Raw genomic sequence first — 21048 nt, 5'->3', positions numbered from 1 at the left:
TGTCTTCCCAGACGAATCTGTACACTTTGGCTTATCCTTCAGTCATTCTCTCGCCAATACTCTAAATTCCTTGCCCCTTTACCCTTCCATTACACCCACTAAGAAAAACCACAGCCCAGGGCCAGACTCTATCTTGCCATTTTCACTTCTGTTCCTCAAGGATAGCATATCATCTTTTGGGGCCCCAGCCTTGTGGCCTGACACTCACTGAAGCCTGCAGGTCTTTTGTATTCCCCTAGTCCTCTTATTCCTCATCACTTCCATCCCCCAGCCCTTTTGTCACTAGGCTTTCCCCATCCCCACCTTATTTTTCAGCAAATAACGTCATTTCCTGCTTCAACAAGGAAAAAAAAATCCTAAGCCTTAGACAGGCATTCTGTCAGCCTCTTAACCCCACCTGGAAACTTCCTTTCTTTCTTTTTGTCATGGTAGAATTGTCCCTTTTCCTCCCTTAAGCCATTTCAGTCCTTTCTTGCTCCTCAGTCCAACAGTGGGCCTCTTTCTCTGGACCTCCAGTCTCCCCTCTAAGCGTTTCACATTGACCTTTCAGTGTACCCCAGTACTGTTTTAGAAAGCAAGCTCTTCCTTGAGCCTACAGTCTCTCTCACCCCCATAGCCTCCTCCCTCTCATCACAACCAAATTTCTTGAAAAATGCTGTCTGCTCACTGTCTTCACTTCTGTTGTTAACACTGTGCAAACTGTTTCCACCCACACCCCTCCAGAGAGTCACCAAGGACTCTTTTGTTGCCAAAGCCACATTATACTTCTGTTCCCATCTTATTTGTCTACTATGCAACATTTGACACTTTGTGTTCCTTTTTTTTCAAATACAGTTTTCTTTAGTTGTTTCATCTTCAGCCAGGCAGGGGCAGGGAAAGGGCAGTGGGAACACCATGTTCTCAAGAGTTTCCACCTTCCTCTCTGACCTCTTCTCTGTCTCCTTTATGACCTCCTCTTCTTCTCTCTGTCTCTTCCTCTCAACAGCATCTCCCTAGAGAGGGAAGCCATCCAGACAGTGCTGACTCCTGATTTGCAACACTGACCTCATTTCCTCCCTGTACTGGGCATTGACGTCTCCTCCTGCTATTTCTTACCAGTGGCCGTTGGGCTCCCCCAAACTCAGCACATCCAAAGCTGAGCTGCCCTCTTTCTCCAGAGAAGCTGTTCTCCCTTCCCCATTGTCTATCTAGTTAAGGGCACCACCATCCACCCATTTGCCCAAACCAGAAACCTGGGTGTTGCCAGGGAGGAGTGTACCGTAGTGATGAGAGCAGCGGGCCTTGGGGTCAGATGTCAGTTTGAAACTTGGCTCTGCCACATTTGCTGTATGACCTTGGGCAAATCACTTCACCTCCAGGCCTCAGTCTCTTCATCCATAAAATGAGAATACTAGAAGAAGTTAACTTATAGATAGTTGTAAGGATGAAATGGAGTAGTGCATGGAAAGGGTTGGCTGCGTGTCCAACACATGGTGAGCACTCAATAAATGGTGGCTGCTTGAGTAGCAGCTGTGCTTGTTGGTGATGTTTCCTTGACTCATTCTGTCTCCCTACCGGTCACAAGTCCTGTCCATGCTACCTCCTAAGTAGCTCAAACCAGCCCACTTTTCACCACCCTACTTTAGAACCTTTTGGTGGCAGTGTTGCCCAGCATTAATCCCAATTTTGGTGGCCTGCGTGGCTCTTCACAGTCCAGTCCCAGCTGAGCTTTCCACCTTCCTCTCTCACTCTCTTTCTGACCTTCCTGCCCACCCACCTACAGATAATCTGGTCTCTAGCCACATCTCTGAGTGTTTGCATTCCCTTAGAGATATTGTGTTTTCCCATCTCCTGGCCTTTACACTTGATGTTCTTTTGGTCTAGAAAGCACTGGTCTCACTTTCTCCAGGATAACTCCCTCCCTCTTCAGCTCACTGTGGAGACTACCTCTTAGGAAAATACTCCCTTATGGTCCGTCTCAGACAGGGGTCTCTCCCCTGGGTTCCCAGAGCACCCTGTGCTTTCTTGCCTTGGAGCTCTTATCCCTGCCTCATTGAATTAGGCAGGAACTCCTAATCCAGGTCCAGCCCACACTTGAGCTCCAGTTTGTGCCTAAGCCCTCCCCCTTCCACAGCCTGCTTACTCTCTATCTGCCCTAAAGATAAAATCAGCAAAGCAGGGACCATGTCTCATTCACAGCTACATTCCCAGAGCCTAGCCTAGTACCTCACAGAGTCACAGTCAACAGACAATTGAAAACTATAGAAACTTCTGAAGACCAAACCAGGATTATTGTCCTGATTCTGCCCACTTACTAGCCATGTAGCGTTGGGCCGGTTCCTTAGTCTTTCCAAAGTCAAGTGTGCTCATCTATAAATTGAGGATAATGAGATAGTGAGAGTTAAGTGCAGAAAATAAGTGTTTTTGTGCCTTCTTCCTTGCTGCCAGATTGTAGATGGTTCCATATTGCTCCCTCTATACCTTTTTCAGGCTCTTTGGTTTAGCAGCAAAACTCTTTTCTGTGAATGAAATTTCACGTGAAACCTCTGTTTATAACAGAAAAAGCAAAGCTCTTCTGGTGAATGAGAGGAGATGGTTGATGGGTCCCCCTGTTGCTCATCCATCCCTATGACCTGAGAGTTTTGTAGACCACTGGGAACGCAGCTCCAGGCGGAGCGCCCTCACTTTCACATCATGGTGCTGGGGCAGCCTCCACACCCAGGGATGAGGATGCCGCATGCTCTCTCAGGTTCCTCATAGCAAGCCTGTTGAGTATAAGTACCTTTCTCCCTAATTTACACGTGGGGAAGGTAAAGTTCAGAGAGAATAAGTGATTTGTCCAAGGTCCCACCACTAGTCGGTTATAGAGCCAGAGTTCAAAAAAGACAAGGCTAAGTGCTTGCCTACCAGGCACAAAATCACCCTGCCAAAGTTGGCTCAGATGTGGCAATTTTCTTTCCTTTCCCAGTTTTCTTTTCCTGTTTCCTTCTCTACTCCCAGATCAACTAAAATAATATGCAGTGTTAGAAGATATCCAGCCCCTGGTGTACCACTACCACCCATTTCCCACAGGTTATGCTATCTCATGTCTCCCTATGAAGCCTTACTGGCCTGCTGGCACAGGGTAGGCTACAGACTTTCATTTTGACTATCTTGATCCGGGTCTGGCAGAGCTGATTGGCCACCTCTAGCCTGTCTCATGCCTCTTGTCATCACCTGGTCAAAAGGGCTGCTGTTACATCTCACATTGAAGGCCCATTGTATGCTACAGAGCACACTTTAGGTGTGGCCTTGATGACTTGGGACCAGCTGAACCTTTCTAAGGAAACCTTGCCCACTATCACCGTCCCCACTCACAGTGTCATATTTCTGGCCAACCAGAGCATACTTATCTTCTGTGACAATCTCATGCCCCCTCATCTTCTTACATGAATTTTTTCCCCTCCCACCTACAGAATGAATGCCTCTGTAGTAGCCATCTTCCTCATAGGCAAACTCTTTTTGGTCTTCAATCCAGAATTATTGTCCCCATTTTACAGGTGAGTCCACTGATACCCAGCAAGTATGTGAGCTGCTCAAGCTCACACATACTCAGCCCTGGGAGGCGAGAGCCACTGATTGAAGTTCCTACCCCTTGGCTCCTGGCCTTCCTAGGCTAAGGATTTGTTGGAGCCCTGGATGAACGTGCTGGCAAGCCTGATCTCTGCTGGTGTCTATCTCTACTTCTGCCCCCAGGACATGCACCTGTTCAAGTGTATTTCTTCTCATTCCTGCAGGGTGGGCAAGCAGGCAGAGGGCTGGGGCTCTGCCTCAGCCGGTGAGTGGCAAAATGGGGCACTAGGCTGATGTGTTGGGTGTCACACATTGTGCCTGGCCACTGCCAGGCCCCTGCCGACACTGCCTCTTGTATTGATAGGAGAAGGCCCAGTTAGCGGCAGAAGCCCTAAAGCAGGCACATCACAGTATTTCTGGAAGCCGGGAGCCGAGGCCTGCCAAGGAGAGGCTCTTGGAGTGGCCTGACCGGGAGCTGGACCGAGTCAACAACTTCCTGAGCAGCCGTCTGCAGGAGATCAAGAACACTGTCAAGGACTCCATCCGGGCCAGCTTCAGTGTATGTGAGCTCAGCATGGACAGCAATGGCTACACAAAGGATGGGGCTGCTGAACCCAAACCCCAGAGTCGGCCCCCTTCAGACCTCAACGGGTCCTCAGAGCAGCGGCCTGATATCAACCTTGACCTGTCCCCTTTGACTTTGGGCTCCCCCCAGAACCACACGTTACAAGCTTCAGGGGAGCCAGCCTCACCATGGGCAGAAATGAGAGGCCCCCACCCATCATGGACAGAGGTGAGGGGCCCTCCTCCTGGTATTGTACCAGAGAACGGCCTAGTGCGGAGGCTCAACACTGTGCCCAACCTGTCCCGGGTGATCTGGGTCAAGACCCCCAAGGCAGGCAACCCCATCTCTGAGGACACAAGCCCAAAGGAGGTCCTTGGTTGCAAGCAGGAGCTGCCTGAGCCTGTGGCCTCAGGTGGGAAGCCTCGGAAGGGCAAGAGACAGGGCAGTCAGGCCAAGAAGAGTGAAGCAAGCCCATGCCCCCGGCTCCCAGCCAGCCTAGAGGCTGCCAGTGCCAAGGGCCAGACGCCTGGCTCCAAGCAGCCGAGCAAAGCCCCAGAGGCTCCCAAAATGGGCAGCTATGTTGAGGCTGGAGAGGGGAGCCGGGGGAGCCGGCCAGGATCAAGCTGGGCTGGCAGCCCCAAAGCTGAGAAGGAGAAGGGCAGCTCCTGGCGACACTGGCCCAGTGAGACCAAGGCTCGGCTCCCAGAGCAAGAGTCTGTGCAGCCCCCAGGCCCAGCAAGGGCACAGAGCTTGCCACAGGGCAAGGGTCGCAGCCGCCGGAGCCGCAACAAGCAGGAGAAGTCGGCCTCTTCCTTGGGTGAGTGCCCCAGGAACTGAGTGGCTGACCCCCCAACCCCAGCCAGGCCATGGGGTGGAGGGCAGTCCTCACACATGGGCAGCACTATCCCAAGAGCATGACCCCAGAGGCCCAGCCATGGGCACTGAGCCCTCCTGGCTGTGTCTTCCTAGACGATGTGTTCCTGCCCAAGGACATGGATGGAGTGGAGATGGATGAGACAGACCGGGAAGTGGAATACTTTAAGAGGTAGGTGTGGGAGGTGCCTGCTCACTCACCCACCTGGGCTTCTAGGTCCAGCCCAGGCTTGAGCCCCAGTTTGTGCCTTGGGCCTCAGAAAGCTTTGTTCCCTCAGCCCACTCCATTTTGCCAACTGCCAGAGCACAGTTGAGAGGGCACAGCTGTCCCCACAGCCTATCTGCTGAAACCCACTGAGCCAGTTGACAGGACTGGGTGTCAGAGGACGGAGTGGGGAATGGAGGGAGGAGGCATGTCAGGCCCCAGGAGCCAGGCCTTTTTCTAGCTCTTCACATTGTCTAGTCATTTGACTCCCTCTGCTCTTGGCCTGAGCTGAGCTCTGGGGATGGGTAAATCAAGCACAATCTGGACAGGGAGAGACATCCTTAAACGGGGAACCCGTGATGAGTGCTGTTGATGTGGCAAGGTCATGGGGCTGTGGGAGAAGCTGAGAGATAGGGGCAGGCCAAGGACATCTTCCCAGAAGAGGTGACAACCAAACAGAAACCAGGATTTTCTGAAGACTGAGAATAAGCTAACCATGTAAAATAGGAAAGGGCCCTCATGACAGTGGGGACAGCAAGTACAAACGTTGGAGGGCAAAGGAAAATGGCATACTTAGGGGATGGAAGCAACCCAGTATAGCTAAAGGATGCAGAGGGAGCCTAATCCCAAGACAGCTTCTGCTCTCTTTATGCATTCAAGCCCCCCAGTCAGCAAACTCCCATACCTATTGGACACCAACGCCTAGGTTCCAGAGAAGGTTTGCAGAGCCAGCCTGGCTTCCTTAGTGACCAAGGGACACAGGAGTCCAGAAGAGGGGTCCCACAAAGTGACAGGGAACCTCTGATTGCACTTGTGTTACATTTCCATACCCCACAGGTTCTGTTTGGATTCTGCAAAACAAACACGTCAGAAAGTTGCTGTGAACTGGACCAACTTCAGCCTCAAGAAAACCACTCCCAACACAGCTCAGTGAGGTAAAGACACCCAGTGTTCTGCCACCTTCTGTGCTTTCTGCCACACCATTTCATGTTCTGGGGCTCAGGGAGACTTCGGGTTGGCAGCTCTGGCTCCTGTGCCTCCACAGCAACAGCATATGGGCTACCTCTCTGCAATTCTAGGCTCCATCTGTTCTCCAAAGAACATTCACCCCTCAGCCTCTGCTCTCCCACGGCCTCTCCTAGCTTCTCCTGCCTGTGCCTCTGAAGGGGGCCTGCCCATACCCCAACACAGTCCAGCCTTGGGGTTGAATCTTACTTGCTGGGGCTGGTTCCTAGATGGAGGTGACAGGATACTTCTAGCTGAAGCTGTGAGAGAAGGGGCCAGCCCTGAAAGGGGGGCAGAGAGCTAGACCAAGCCATAGAAGTCATTTTGGCCTGGAGGTGCTGGGAGCACTCTCAAAACAGCCATTCCATGCAGCAGTTGAGAACTGTGTCTAGGGCTAAGGTACCCCTCTGCCTCTCTTCTCCACCCCATAAGGTCACGTCTCCTCCCACAAGCCTGATTCCAGTGTCATCCAGGAAACCTCAGCAAGCCATCTGCTCCCACTCCTGCTGCTCCTTTCCCATCTTGGGTGATCCCTTTTCTAAGGCACATCTCTCTACCTCCCACCTAAGTCCTCCCCTGTGATCCTCTCCAGCCTCCTTGGGGCAGCATTGGAGCCCTGAGTGTTATCAGTACACGGTGCTGATATGGCATCAGGACCTGGCCCAGACCTTTGTACCTGGATTCTGAAATGGGAGTCATTGCGTAGCTAGCCGCCTCTGGTACCTGTTGACCACATGCCAGAGCAAATGCCAGAGACTGATGTCTTACCACCCTGGCCTGGAAGGAATGGTTACAGCAGGAGGTCTTGGGTTCCTCCAGGATTGTTTCCTGTTCCTTGAAATGTAGGGTGATATTCTGCATGTCCCTCCACCCAGGCTGGACAACCTCAGCTCCCCAGTTAGACCCACCATCCTCAAGTCTCCTTTCCCACTTCTCAGTTTACTCTTCCTTTATGAGTCCCTGAATACTCTGCACATCCCAGCCTATAGGCCACTTTCGGAGAATGGAGAATTAATTTGCCCTGTCTTGGTGACACTAACAAAAATGCAATTCCTCTTGTAACCTAGGGAACAAAAGTACCAGCCAGCAGCTTCTGCCACAGTGGGGTCCCAGCATGGAGATTGTGAGACCGTCACTCACTGTGTGGTCACATTCTTTATTCTTTCTCATCTTCTGCCAGGTCAAGGTCCTTTAGGTCCTGAGACCCTGACTGCCAGCTGAAGGTCTACGGTTTCTCCCTCCACGTGCCCAAGACTTCCTTGCTCCCTACCATCCTGGACCAACCAAAAGCTGAATGGATGCCGGACTGTGCTGGAGCCCCTCTGGACCTCCACAGAGTCGCTTCCTGGTGCTACGCAGCCTCCATACTCAGAGCCTGGAACTGGGCTGGCCTGTGGGCAGGGGGCTGATGGTACTGCTGGCCCAACACTGATCTTTTTGTGTTTGGTTTTTTTTTGTTTTGTTTTTTCAATTCTTTACTTTTGATACTGTGAAGATCTTTCATGGTGAAAGATAAAGCAACATTTGGACACAGTTAGTGTGTTTGTGCTTGTCTGAGTGGGAAATGAGATGAGGGATGTACACCAATCTGCCCTTAGTCACTACCCCACTAAGCATGTCCTACATGTCTGGAGTTAGGCATAATTTCCACCCAACCCTTGCAACAATCTTAGTGGTACTGTTTTACCCCATTTTACAGATGAGGAAACAAATAAGGAAAGTGACTCAACTAAGCTCAGTCTGGTCCACTAGGGTTAGGGCGCAGGCCCTTATGACTCCAGCATCTCTGCACTTTTCTCCTGTGGGGAAGACTCTGGTATGTGAACTTGGAGCAGCCCCTTTGCCACTCTGTGCCTCCATTTCCCCTTTTGCAAGATGGGTAAGAGAGGCTTCATAGCTGGGAAAGGCTTTCTGAAGCCTTTTGGACTGTACACCTGCAGCTGAGGCCTTGGAGGTTCTTCACATGGAATTAATGAAGTTGGGGAATTGGGGGTAAATTGAATGTTAATAAATTGGATCTTTCTCACAGAAATGGGGCACAGACCAAAGTACTTGAGAGTTAAGGATAATGAACCCTATGGTTAAGTAAAGCAAACTTACTTCATCCTGCCCAAAGTGACCTGGTTTGTCAATTCAGGTTTTTAATATAATGAGTTTACTAAAAATGCCTCACATACACTTCTCCTCAGTGTAGTTTTCTCTATTGAAACCAACTCTTAACTTGAGCTTATGTGGGGAGTGCCTTGTGGGAGCAGTGGCCACACTGCTACTTTAGTGACTACTAAACCCATTATGAAATGTTATAAGCAGGATCAGAAGCCACTTCTTCCCCTCTTCCCCCTTACCCCCAGTTGAGTCCCACTTGGGGGCACTATGAGGCTGGCAATGAGTGCCAACTTCCTCTTCAGAAGATTCAAAAGACATGAAACAAAAACAGCATTAACCACAGGCTCACAATCCCTGGTCCCTGGCCTTTCCCAATCCTCAAGGAAGTGTGGACACTTTCCTGTGAAACCTTTCTCTAATTTTAGCTGTGGTCCTCTCTCCCTTCAACGGTTGTACCAGGCTCCTCCTGCCCTACGGTTTCACTGACACAGTTATCTAAAAGTCTGCATCATTCTAAAGTTGCAACTCTGATCAAGCAGTCCCTTTCACCTACAGAGAAAGACTTCTTTGAGTGGTGTTTAGGGCCCTTCATGCCTGGGCCCTTCCTCCAGCACTGCACTCCTTCCACCCAGGCTGGACAGCCTTAGCTCCCCATTTAGACCCAGCATCCTGAAGTCTCCTTTCCCACTTCTCAGGTTACCCTTCCTTCATGAGTCCCTGCATATCCCAGGTTAGAGGACATTTTTGCTATGAATGGAGAATTAATTTGCCCTGCCTTGGTGACACTAACCAAAGTGGTGCTTTGTCTTCTATTTCTCCTTAATCTCAAGATAGGTTCGTGTCTTGTTCATCTTTGATCTGCTTCAGCACTATGCAGTGTGCCCATAACACAGTAGGTTCTCATTAAATATGAGTGAAGGAATTCCTCTAGAACTCCCCAGTGAAGCTGAAATTACTTAGTATGACAGTCAAGGCCCTTTCTGCTCTAGGCCCAATCTACGGTTCCAGCCTCATCTCTGATGACCCCCAATTCAACTCCAGCTGCGATGCTCTTTGTTCCCTGAGAACTCCGTACTTAGACATGGCCAGCCTTCACTCCTGCTGCACCCTCTACGTGAAAGCCTCCCTTCCTCTCCACCACTTCCTGCGCAGAGTTTCCTACATTTCCCTTCAGGTTCAGACACAGCGTCTCCTCATCAAAACCTTCACAGGTTTCCCAGGCGCTTAGTCACTCTGAGCTTTATTACAGTTCTTAGAATAATAATCGTTTACACATGTACGGAGTCTCAGTTAAATGTCACTGTCATCAGAATCCTATTTAACCCTCACAACTCTGAACGAAGGTGTCTCACACAGACGAGGAAGGCACTAAGGGAGACCCTGCTGGTTGGGTCTTTAATTCCGCAAGCCCCACCCCTCCCCGGCCGTCCAGTGCCGGGGATGGCAACACAGGCTGGACACCAGCGTACCCTGCCCTAGGGCTCCCAGGCCACGAGATGGTGCGGCGTCTGCCCGCGAGGACGTGCCTGGATGACGTCATGTCCCGAACGAGGCTGTAAACCGAACCCACAGCCTTCGGTTCCAGATTAGCCGCCTCCACTCAGACTCCTCCTCTTCTACCGGGCTTGCTTTGAGCCTTTAGCGCATACTCCAAATTCTCCAGCGGCCTATAATGCCTTGCCTGACAGCTCCTCCCTCAACCCTAGCAACAGCTGCGGAAGCCACACATGGGGCGTTGACGCAGCACTGTACGAGAGCCTCCCAGGAGAAAGTTTGTCCCTCTGCGCGACCCGGCCCTCAGAGGTCGTTGCTAGGCACCGACGTCCTCTTATCCACATCTGATTGGATCTCACTGAAAGGTGAGGCGGGGCTTTGTCGTGGCGCGCATGCGTACAGTAAAGGATGGAGGACTCAGAACCAGAGCGCAAGGTGAGACTGAGGCTGGGGTTAACGCGGGTGGGGATCGGTAGTGAAGGCTGGGTGGCCAGGCCTGACTCGAATGTATCTTCAGCGGGCTCGCACCGATGAGGTTACTGCCGGAGGAAGCCGCTCCGAGGCGGAGGATGAGGACGATGAAGACTACGTACCCTATGTGCCGCTGCGGCAGCGACGGCAACTGCTGGTGAGGGGCCGGGATCGGAGGATGAATGAGGACTGTAAGATCTAGGGATGGCCCGGAGTCTACGGAGGGGGGCAGTTGCAGCTTGAGGAGTGGAGTGTCAATTTTTTCCTCCAAAACTCCCCAGTGAAGTTGAAATTACTTAATATGACAGTCAAGTTACGGGAGTTGTGATCCCAGGCAAACGAGGGTGTGGGTGCTCGATCTGAATGATAGGGCAGCTCTGCATGGGGGACCGGGACCCTCGACCAAAAGCCAGGAAGGATCCTGAGGCAATGCCCCTGGACCCGATCCCCCACTTTGTCTTGAGCTTGACTCTGAGGGTTGCTGGGGGAATCTTAGCTCCAGAAGCTGCTACAGCGAAGGCGCAAGGGGGCTGCAGAGGAGGAACAGCAAGACAGCGGCAGCGAGCCCCGGGGCGATGAGGACGATATTCCACTGGGCCCTCAGTCCAACGTCAGCCTACTGGACCAGCACCAGCACCTCAAAGAGAAGGCTGAAGGTGCACTGAGCAGCTGGGCCTAGGAATGAGGGGGGAGTCTGGTGCTTGTGCCTATTTGACAAATGCTGCTTCTCTCAGCCCGCAAAGAGTCGGCCAAGGAGAAGCAGCTGAAAGAAGAAGAGAAGATTCTGGAGAGTGTGGCTGAGGGCCGAGGTATGGTTGTAGCCAGTGCAGTGAGAAGGGCCTGGCCTCTGGGAAGCAGGAGCCACCCCTGACCCCTGTCTGTCTCCTCAGCCTTGATGTCAGTGAAGGAGATGGCCAAGGGAATCACATATGATGACCCTATCAAAACCAGGTATGTGTTCTCAGCCTGAGTAGTTATCCTTACTTAGGATTGTGTGTAACTGAGACTGGCAGGGACACCTTAAGGCCAGTTGTGCCTGTGGCCTCTCTTGACCCCTACCACCCACCCACAGTTGGATGCCTCCCCGATATGTCCTGAGCATGTCTGAAGAGCGGCACGAGCGTGTGCGGAAGAAGTACCACATCCTTGTGGAGGGTGATGGTATCCCACCACCCATCAAGAGCTTCAAGGAAATGAAATTCCCTGCAGGTATTGGGAGAGCCCACACTTTTATAATCAATGAGATATGAAATATTTATAACAGGCAAGTATGTAGTGATCAGGGTTTTTTAGTGGTTATCAGGGGTGGGCAGACAGAGTGGGAAAGGAAGACACAACACTTAGGGGACACTGAGCTTCTGTTAAAGATAGTAAAATAATTCAGGAATGATTAATGGTGATAGTTGAACAACATGATGAACATGGTAAATGTCACTAAATTGTACATTGTTTAAATGGTAAATGTTTGGTTCCTGTATATTTACAATTAAAAGAAAAATCTGTAAAGTTGTGGGCCTGAGGCAGAAGAGCCAGGGAGCAAAGTGCAGTTGTCTATTCTCTCAGACCTCTCAGAGACTATTGGAACATTGGAGGCCCTGAGCCGCATACCATGGTGCAAGATCATATGACCTACAAAAATGTATCTTTTCAAAGCATAAATGCTTCAAGTGAATGCTTATTTGTATATGTCAGATTTAGAAGTAGTAAAAGCTGTACAAATGGTTGTTCAAGATAAAACAGATGGAGTATTAGGGAACTGGAAGGCACCCCACAATCAGGTATCTATGAGTTTGTATCTTTGTCCCACTGAGCTCAGCAGCTATAGTGTTAGATATAACCTGTAAAGATGGAGAGACTTGAGGAGGATTCTTGAGGTTTCTTTTTCAATCACCCTCACTGTGCATGTTTACTATTCTCTGCCATTAGGGAAAATTTAGTGGGAAAGTGAGTAGCACCTAGAGCAGAAAGAAGCCAACCTGGTTCCTTGCTCTGGTTAACACAGGGGCCTTGGGCAGGTGCCTGTGTGTGAGTGTGTGCGTGCATCTTTCTTTCTCTGTCTCTGTTTCATCATTTGTATCTTGGAGAGGCTTTAGGGACCTGAGAAAGTACCTGTGAAACAGAGATGATGCTGGGTTACTTTCCATAGCCATCCTGAGAGGCCTGAAGAAGAAAGGCATCCACCACCCGACGCCCATTCAGATCCAGGGCATTCCCACCATGTAAGTGTGGGTGGGGGCCTGAGAATGGTGAGGGGGAGCCGTTGCTACACATCTGTCAAAGAAGCAGATCCTGTTTTCTACTGAACTTAACTCAGGCCTGCCCTCTCCCTACAGTCTATCCGGCCGGGACATGATTGGTATTGCCTTCACTGGTTCAGGCAAGACACTTGTGTTCACGCTGCCAGTCATCATGTTCTGCCTGGAACAAGAGAAGAGATTACCTTTCTCCAAGCGTGAGGGACCCTATGGACTCATCATCTGCCCTTCGGTAAGATAGGCCCTCCTGGTGGGCAGGGCAGAGCCTGGGGCTGCCTTCTGGTGCCAGCCTTTGCCCCTGTGCCTGCAGCGGGAGCTGGCCCGGCAGACACATGGCATCCTGGAGTACTACTGCCGCTTGCTGCAGGAGGACAGCTCACCCCTGCTGCGCTGTGCACTCTGCATCGGGGGCATGTCTGTCAAAGAGCAGATGGAGACCATACGACAGTGAGTACTGGCCCAGGGTGGTCCCAAGCCATACAGAAAAGAGAAAGGCCTCCTATGGGCCCAGCCTTCAGGGAGTTCCCAGTCCTTGGAGATGGACACTTAAACCACAAACCTGGGTGGCTGGGATAGGACAGAGGAAGGGGGTGAGGTGCATGGAAGCTCAACAGGTGGAACAGCCCACTCTGCTGAGGGGATCTAGAGAATGAGGTAGTCAGAGAAAACTGCAGGGAAGGGGACGCTTGAATTTTGAAAAGGGACATTCCAGGCAGAAGTCAACAGCAAGAACAGAGATGAGGGGCTCAGTGTGTCCAGGAAGGTCAGGGTCGTTCAGTCTAGTCAGAATGAGGAGGCTGAGGTACTAGGACCGAAGCGCAATCCCACCCAATGCATGCCTCCCACAGCAGCCACATCTGGCCAGCCCCTGTCCCTGGGACATGCCTTGTCTCAGAAAATGCCACCACAGGAAAGATGAGCTCTCATGGGAGAGGGAACCCACCAAGGCCTGCAGAGGGACTTCATAAACACAAGCTGAGGCCCGTCCTAAGATTCAGCACAGACCCCCGGGACAAGAGGAGGAGTGGTCCCAAGAAGGGGAGGGGTTGCGGGAGCACAGCAGTGGTGAGAAGGCTGCACCTTCTTCCCTGGGGAGAGCTGTGTGCCATACAGGGCAGGGCAGTAGGAGCGAAGAGGAGGGGACAGGTTAGGAGAGATGGGGAGGTTGGCAATGAGAGGGCAGAGCAAAGGCAGAGCCCCAGCCTCTAGGTAGGGGTGGGTAAGTAGCCCCCATGTAAAGGTCTCTCCTTGGTTACCAGCGGAGTGCACATGATGGTAGCTACCCCTGGGCGCCTCATGGATCTGCTACAAAAGAAAATGGTCAGCCTGGACATCTGTCGCTACCTGGCCCTGGATGAGGCTGACCGCATGATTGACATGGGCTTCGAGGGTGACATCCGTACCATCTTCTCCTATTTCAAGGTGTCTACTCCTGCCTGGCTCTGTGTCCCCATACACACCATATTTGACTGTACTGCCCCTCCCAAATACTGCTCCTTTAAGGGGGCTGCATCCCAGCTGTCAGCCTCCTTAGCCCACAAACCCATTTGCCCTTGTCTCCAGCCTCCCTGTCCCATGTTCCCAAGGTGCCAGCCCCCACCCTTCCTCAGGGCCAGCGGCAGACCCTGCTCTTCAGTGCCACCATGCCCAAGAAGATTCAGAACTTCGCCAAGAGCGCCTTGGTGAAGCCTGTGACAATCAATGTGGGCCGTGCCGGGGCTGCCAGCCTGGACGTCATCCAGGTGGGCAGGTACACTTGATGGTGAGACTGTCACCTCTGAGAGCTGGAACTGGGCTCCCTTGAAACTGACTGGAGTGGGGGGTTCTACCTTGGGACACTGGGGATACGATTCAAGACCATGGCCCCTTAGCAGGAAACATGGATAGAATCCCACACCCTTGGTACCAAGAGGCTTCCAGTTACCTTCTAGCCCAAATTGGGGACCTGACCTACATGGCAGGGCTATGGCTGGTGAGCCTAACCTCAGGATCACTTGACTTGGCCCTTGTGGTGGCAGGAGGTAGAATATGTAAAGGAAGAGGCCAAGATGGTGTATCTGCTCGAGTGTCTACAGAAGACACCCCCACCCGTGAGTACGGCGGACAAGGCTAGCCCACGTCCCCAGGAAGGAGGGAGGGAGCATTCAGGACAGCTGCTGGGGGAGGCTGGGATGCACCTGGGTGGAGTGAGCCCATGCAGCAGAGTTGGTCTTCCTGGACAGGTGCTCATCTTTGCAGAGAAGAAGGCAGATGTGGACGCCATTCATGAGTACCTGCTACTCAAGGGAGTCGAGGCTGTGGCCATCCATGGGGGCAAAGGTCAGGGTAGTGCATGCATTGGCACAGACCCTGCTGCCACAGCAGCACTTCCTAACCCCTTTCCCTGCCTGGCCAGCCTGCTGCTTCTCCCCAAATTCCTCCTGTAGCTCTGACAGCTCCTACCTGACCCCCAGACCAGGAGGAACGAACCAAGGCCATTGAAGCATTCCGGGAGGGCAAAAAGGATGTCCTCGTGGCCACAGATGTAGCCTCCAAAGGCCTAGACTTCCCTGCCATCCAGCACGTCATTAATTATGACATGCCTGAAGAAATCGAGAACTACGGTGGGTAGCTGGGGGGAGGCCCAGGGTGCAGAGAGTTGGGGAGGGCCAGGCCAGGCCCCAGCTGCTGGGCAGTGGGCCAAAGTTCTGCTCCCCCTCTGCAGTACACCGTATCGGCCGCACTGGGCGTTCAGGAAACACAGGCATCGCCACTACCTTCATCAACAAGGCCTGTGGTGAGTCACTGGGGCCTCAGCTATCCCCTGGTTCATCTGCCTTGAACAGCCAGGTTCTGACCAGCTGTAGCCCAGAGTTGGGCCTAAGGAAATCCCCTCTCCCTGCCCCACAGATGAATCCGTGCTGATGGACCTCAAAGCCCTGCTTCTGGAAGCCAAGCAGAAGGTGCCACCCGTGCTGCAAGTGCTACACTGTGGGGATGAGTCCATGCTAGACATTGGAGGTGACTGTGGGGCAAGGGTACAAGGCCAGGGTGGAGGTGGGGGGGGTGCATGACAGGAACATAGTAGAAACAAGTCCCATGTTGGACATCAGGGCTTGGGTGGCTCTGATCCCCAGCTTTGGGCCCTGGAGCCCGGCCCTATGGCCATGCTGATTCCACCACCACCCCTAACTCCTAGGAGAGCGTGGCTGTGCCTTCTGTGGAGGTCTGGGCCATCGGATCACTGATTGCCCCAAGCTTGAAGCTATGCAGACCAAGCAGGTCAGCAACATCGGCCGCAAAGACTACCTAGCCCACAGCTCCATGGATTTCTGAGACATCGTCTCTCCTTCTCTCCAAGAAGCCTCAGTCCCTGGGGCTCCAACCACCGCCACCCACCCCTACATACGTACACACGCACACACACACACACCTGGTCTCCTGGACAAGAAGCCAGCATCTTCGGCCCAGCTGGCCTGGGCTGGGCCAGGCTGGGCCTGACTGCCTGCTCCCTGTGCCCCCAGAACTGTTTTTATCCTCCTTCACCCCAGCTGCCATTAAAGCTCAGCCTCTCTGGTCTTAGCCTCTGTGATTTTCTTTGTCTGCCTGTGGTCCATACACGGGTCTTACCCTCAGATCTCAGAGCTCTCAGAGACAAGGCCTTGGCATCTCCCTCACTCATCAGCACCAGTTTGCTAGATCCTGGATGTGTGGGGAGCCACCTAGCTGGATGCCCCTCTCTACCCAGGCATGATCCAGGGTGTCCTCTGGGTTGCCTGGATTTATAGCTCAGAGAGGAAGCCACACTGCTGGGCCAGAAGGAATGGTTGGTTGGTTCTCTGGCCTCCCTGGGGCTATCATAACCTCTGCCACTGCCCTAGCCTCACTCTTCCTGTCTGTTGGGTAAAGTCTCCTGGGACCTGTTGAGAGGCCACTTCCTGCACCAAGTCCAAATTAGCAGACGGCACAGGGTCACCATTCACAAGCCCCATTGGCCCCTACTCTGCCCAGCTCAGTTGGTGCTGGGTTCCTAGTGCCCATGTCAGCCTGCTGGAGCCTGCCTGGGAAGCTGAGGCGAGCAGGAGAGCTCATGAAGACACAGATAAGCCTGGTGGCCATCATGAGACTGCTACAGATGAACTAGAATTTCAACATCTGAGCAGGGGGCAGCAGTCACTTCCTGAGCAGTCCCTCCAGGCCAGGCGCCTATGTAGAAAGCCACATGCTAATCCCAGTGGGACAGCAGTTGCTCAAGCCATGTTTGTCACTTGATGTTTGGCCTTGGGCAAGTTACTTAATTTTTCTGAGCCTTGATTTCTTCATCATTGAGATGGTAATGAGGAGGCAGACAGCTCAGAGCCACCTGACTACCTCCCACTATGGATACAGAGCAGGTGCCCAGAAAGCCTGAGAAAGTATCCCTGGCCAGGGCCTGTAGAAGCCTGTTGAGGCTACCTGTCCCACATGTGGCCCCAAACATTCCTCAGCCTGGTTGCACACTCCTTCCCCAAGGTGGCACTTGTGACTGGCATGAAGCTGTTCCCAGAATTCAGAGCTGCACACAGAACCTGAGTACTAGCCCCCAAAAGGGGGCAGAGCTCTAAAGGAGCATGTGACCTCTCCAGGGAGCCCACAGGATGCCACCCACACCCTAGTGGCTGGGTCACATGAACGTGGACTCCCTTGTGGACTGGATCCCTATTGTGGGGTTTATGCCGTAGAAGCCCTGTATTCTGGGACAGTGCAGACAGTTTGGGAAGGCCTCTGGGAAGAAGAGGCAGCACGATGGTGGAAGCACCCTGGAGAGGCTGGTTTGTGAGCCCAAACCCCGGATTCAGAGTGTGTAGCTGAGGGGAGCACTGAGGAAATGAGCTAGGGGGCAGAAAAACAGGGCTGGGTTTGAGCAGTACAGAAATGGCCACCTACAGTGGAGCGGGTTGGGGCAGGGGTTCAAAGGGGTGATGCTGAGACTGGCAGTGGGGCAGGGGATGTGAGGACGGAGTGACTATTAGAAATACTCCAGAGAGAAAGAAATACAGAATGGGGTGGGTAAGACCATTGTTGGCAAGCCCACGGATCCAAACCCAGACTCAGAAAAGCAAAAAGGATTCAAAGTGGGGCCAGAATGGTGAGTATAGCAGGACTGGGGTGTACAGCAGCAGGGAGGGGGTGGGGGAGAGCTCGTGACTCAGGGGAGCCAGCCTACGGTCAGATGCTCTCCCAGCTGACCCAGGGGCAGGCCGGGGCCATTACCCTTCAACGGTCTGAGGCCCCTGCTAGGTACATGTGGGCATCAGGCCCAGTTAAGACCCCCAAAAAAATATGTGATGCCCCTAACGCCTGTCCCAATTCCTCTACTGGAGACAGGGCTCCCCTCCCCCTCAGCCCTGCAGCTGCCTCTGGACGGAGGGAGGGGAAGTGGCCAGAAGGGGAAGTGTGAGGAGTTCCCCTCCTGTCACCAGTGTCCTCGGGCCTTCGGAGTGGCGGCCCCGCAGTCCGGCCGCATCCATGGAACCTCTGGAGACCCCCGTCAAAGATGGCATCCTCTACCAGCAGCATGTCAAGTTTGGCAAGGTGGGCACCCCTCGACTGCCAGGCAGCTATCCAAGACAAATGTGGGCAGCAAACAGCCCCCCAAACCCTGCCTTGGACATCCCACCCAGACCTGAGAGAAGTGGGAGTTGGGGTGGGGGACCCAACCCAGGTATGGGAGAATGGTCCTGGGCTTGAGGGGCTGAGGCTGGCCAGGGCCTGTAGAAGACCTTACCTCATTCATGGATGAGGGAGCCAAGAGTGCAGATGGGGACCAAGAATCCAACCTCCTTGCAGGTCAGAGCAGAGGCTGACTAGACCAACAGCCCTCATGACCATCTCATAGTGGCACCAAGATCCCTAGGGAGGCTAGCGAGGGTTAGCTAAGATGGAAGAGACCTAGTAGGCCCTGTGGCCATGCCCCACCCTGCAGAAGAGGGCTTGACTTCCAGCCGGTCATGGGAGGAGAGGTGGGTGGGGATTCTACCTCTCCCCAGCAGCCAGCCCTGCACCCCCAGCTCAGCTGCAGCTGCTGCCCAGGCAGATAAACGGCCTGTTTCCTTTGCTCAAAGCTATTTGCATATTTCCTTCCTTGCCATCATGAGGCTGAGGCCCTCTCCACTCAGCCCTTGGCCCTTGGCTTTTGGCCTGAGAGACCTGTTGTGGGAGGGAAACCAACACAACAGTGGTGCGAGGTGGTCTGCACCATGCTTCTCAGGCCTTCACAGACACCATCCAGTGGAACCCTCAACTCTGTTCTCACGGTGCTTAGGAAAGTCACAGCAAAGGGTGGGGGGTTTGAACCCAGGGCCGACTGACCTGGCACACAGTCTTCTCTGCACCGGCCTGGCTCTGACAGGGCCTTCTTTCCTGGGACTCTGAGGAGTAAGGGAGGCAGAGACCAGGAGTATGTGCTGAGCCGCTTGTGCTGCACTGAGCTGAGCGGCAGGGAGACTCCACTACCCAAGGGTCTCCCCCTTTTCCACAGAAGTGCTGGAGGAAAGTGTGGGCACTGCTGTACGCAGGAGGCCCATCAGGCGTGGCCCGGCTAGAAAGCTGGGAGGTCCGCGACGGCGGCCCAGGGTCTGCCGGGGACAGGTCTGCACGGCGTGGGGAACGGCGGGTCATCCGGCTGGCTGACTGTGTATCTGTGCTACCTGCTGATGGTGAGAGCTGCCCCCGTGACACTGGAGCCTTCCTGCTCACCACTACGGAGCGAAGTCACCTGCTGGCCGCTCAGCACCGCCAGGCCTGGATGGGCCCCATCTGCCAGCTGGCCTTCCCAGTGAGCATGGGCAGGGGCTGGCAGGGCACACCTCATCCCCCACTTGGGTCATTTCCATGCTCCCGTGTATCCTCTCCCTCAGCAGCATCTGCCAAGGACCTATAAGCAGGAAACCCATAGAAAAATTCACAGATGGTCATTCATGGTAGAGGAAAGGAAACACTGTGGGATGTTCAAGGAAGGCATCTCTGGGTGGGGAGAGTAGACCTGAGTGCTGAATGACAAATAAGAGCCCACCAGGTCAAGATCTAAGGAAAGAGTGTCACAGGCAAAAGGAGCAGCACGGACAAAGGCCTTAAGCCAGGAAAAGTTTGGTATGTTCAAGTGCCGGTGTGGCTAGAGGGTAAGGAGTGGGAGGGAGCATAGTAAGAGATGAAGTTTGACAGGAGTCACATAAATCCATCTTGGACCATGGTGCCAATTTGGAATTTTATTCTGAGTAAGACAGAAACCTTATGGAAGGCTCAAGCCAGAGAACCAAAGGAAATGAGCAGATGCTAGGGGACCAGTTAGGAAGCTGCTGCATCTGAACAGGCAGGCTGATGTCACCCTGGGCCAGGAGGGTGGTGTTGAAAATCAGGAGCCCTGGAGATGGGGGACTTGCTGAGAGATTGGAGGAGGGAGAGGGAGAGGGAGAGAGGGCTTTTTATACTTTGATGGAGAAAGTAGCCTGAGGAGTGAAGAACACAAGAGCCTAGGACCAGGTCACTCATGAGTTCCTCCCCAGCCCTCCTGCCCCTTCCATGCTCTACACACTTGAGGATACACAACCCAATCCAATCCCAATAGGGACATGCTCCTGTGTGCCCAGCGCTTTATACTCTCTGACACCTTTAAACACAGCACCTGCAAGGGGGCAGTGGATGAGACTGCTGTCCACCTCATAAGTGGGACAACAGGACCAAAGGACTGGCCCACTGGCAGAGTGGGCTGACCTGGCTGACCCCCGGGTTGCTGGATGCCCTTGTTTGTCATGGAGTCCTGAGTTACTGACCCCAGGGAGGTGTAGGGAAAGGACATGGAGAGACAGAAGAGGCGAATGGAAGAAGTAGGGACTCTAACCTCTGACCTTGGACCCATCCTTAGGGCACAGGGGAATACTCTTCAGCATCAGGGGAGGCTGAATCTCCTACCAGGGGTTTTGTCCCCATGGAGGAAAACTCCATCTATTCTTCCTGGCAGGAAGGTGAGTAAGGAGAGGCACCAGCAGCCTCAGCCCCCCAGCTCCTAGGGCTGGGATCTATAGGGGGGTGGGGGCAAGCAGGGGCTGTGCTGCTTCCATGATGGTAGGAGGGGGCCCTCATGGCACTCCGCCTGCAGTGGCCGAGTTTCCAGTGCTGGTGCAAAGGACAGAAGCCGCCACCCGCTGCCAGCTGAAGGGGCCCTACCTGCTGGCACTGGGTCAGGATGCCATCCTGCTGAAGGAGCCCTCCAGCCCGCAGGCCCTCTACACCTGGCCCTACCGCTTCCTGCGCAAGTTCGGCTCCGACAAGGTGAGGCACCTTTCCCGCAGGTCCCAAAGGGAGAGGTGGCCCCTGGCCCTAGCCACTGACCCCTCCATGTCGCCCCAGGGGGTGTTCTCTTTTGAAGCTGGCCGCCGCTGCGACTCAGGCGAGGGCTTCTTCGCCTTCAGCAGCCCCTGCGCCCCCGACCTCTGTGGCGCTGTGGCCGCAGCAATTGCCCGGCAGCGAGAGCGGCTGTCGGAGAGCGCGGCCGCCCGGCCCTGCCCCCTGCCGCGAGCCACCTC

The 21048-nt window shown here is 53.6% G+C and overlaps 3 protein-coding genes across 3 annotated transcripts in view; all 3 read left to right on the top strand.

Moving 5' to 3' along the window:
* The window catches only part of FAM193B (family with sequence similarity 193 member B), a 35049-nt gene extending 28941 nt beyond the window's left edge, over positions 1-6108 (top strand). The window contains exons 7-9 of the mRNA XM_042782551.1: positions 3896-4913; positions 5066-5141; positions 6012-6108. Coding sequence (XP_042638485.1) covers positions 3896-4913; positions 5066-5141; positions 6012-6108 — 1191 coding nt within the window. The remainder of the gene's footprint in view (positions 1-3895; positions 4914-5065; positions 5142-6011) is intronic.
* A 4079-nt stretch (positions 6109-10187) lies between these two features.
* On the top strand, positions 10188-15820 carry DDX41 (DEAD-box helicase 41). Its single transcript, XM_007952965.2, has 17 exons — positions 10188-10214; positions 10297-10407; positions 10747-10906; positions 10985-11059; positions 11141-11201; positions 11323-11459; positions 12397-12469; positions 12584-12737; positions 12816-12952; positions 13765-13927; positions 14116-14247; positions 14524-14595; positions 14728-14824; positions 14959-15108; positions 15210-15281; positions 15395-15505; positions 15684-15820. Exons 1-17 carry the CDS (start codon positions 10188-10190, stop codon positions 15818-15820), a joined length of 1869 nt encoding a protein of 622 aa, XP_007951156.1.
* A 2060-nt stretch (positions 15821-17880) lies between these two features.
* The window catches only part of DOK3 (docking protein 3), a 3664-nt gene continuing 496 nt past the window's right edge, over positions 17881-21048 (top strand). Inside the window, exons 1-5 of the mRNA XM_042782552.1 lie at positions 17881-18058; positions 19005-19301; positions 20388-20487; positions 20622-20794; positions 20873-21048. The exon at positions 20873-21048 is cut by the window's right edge and continues 496 nt beyond it. Coding sequence (XP_042638486.1) covers positions 17993-18058; positions 19005-19301; positions 20388-20487; positions 20622-20794; positions 20873-21048 — 812 coding nt within the window. The 5' untranslated portion in view covers positions 17881-17992. The remainder of the gene's footprint in view (positions 18059-19004; positions 19302-20387; positions 20488-20621; positions 20795-20872) is intronic.

The sequence above is a fragment of the Orycteropus afer genome, unplaced genomic scaffold (assembly GCF_000298275.1).
Source record: "Orycteropus afer afer isolate SDZICR_OR568_19922 unplaced genomic scaffold, OryAfe1.0 scaffold00366, whole genome shotgun sequence".
NCBI classification, from domain to species: domain Eukaryota; kingdom Metazoa; phylum Chordata; class Mammalia; order Tubulidentata; family Orycteropodidae; genus Orycteropus; species Orycteropus afer.
Note: the sequence above shows the minus strand (reverse complement) of the source record. Positions and strands in the feature narration are given on the sequence as shown.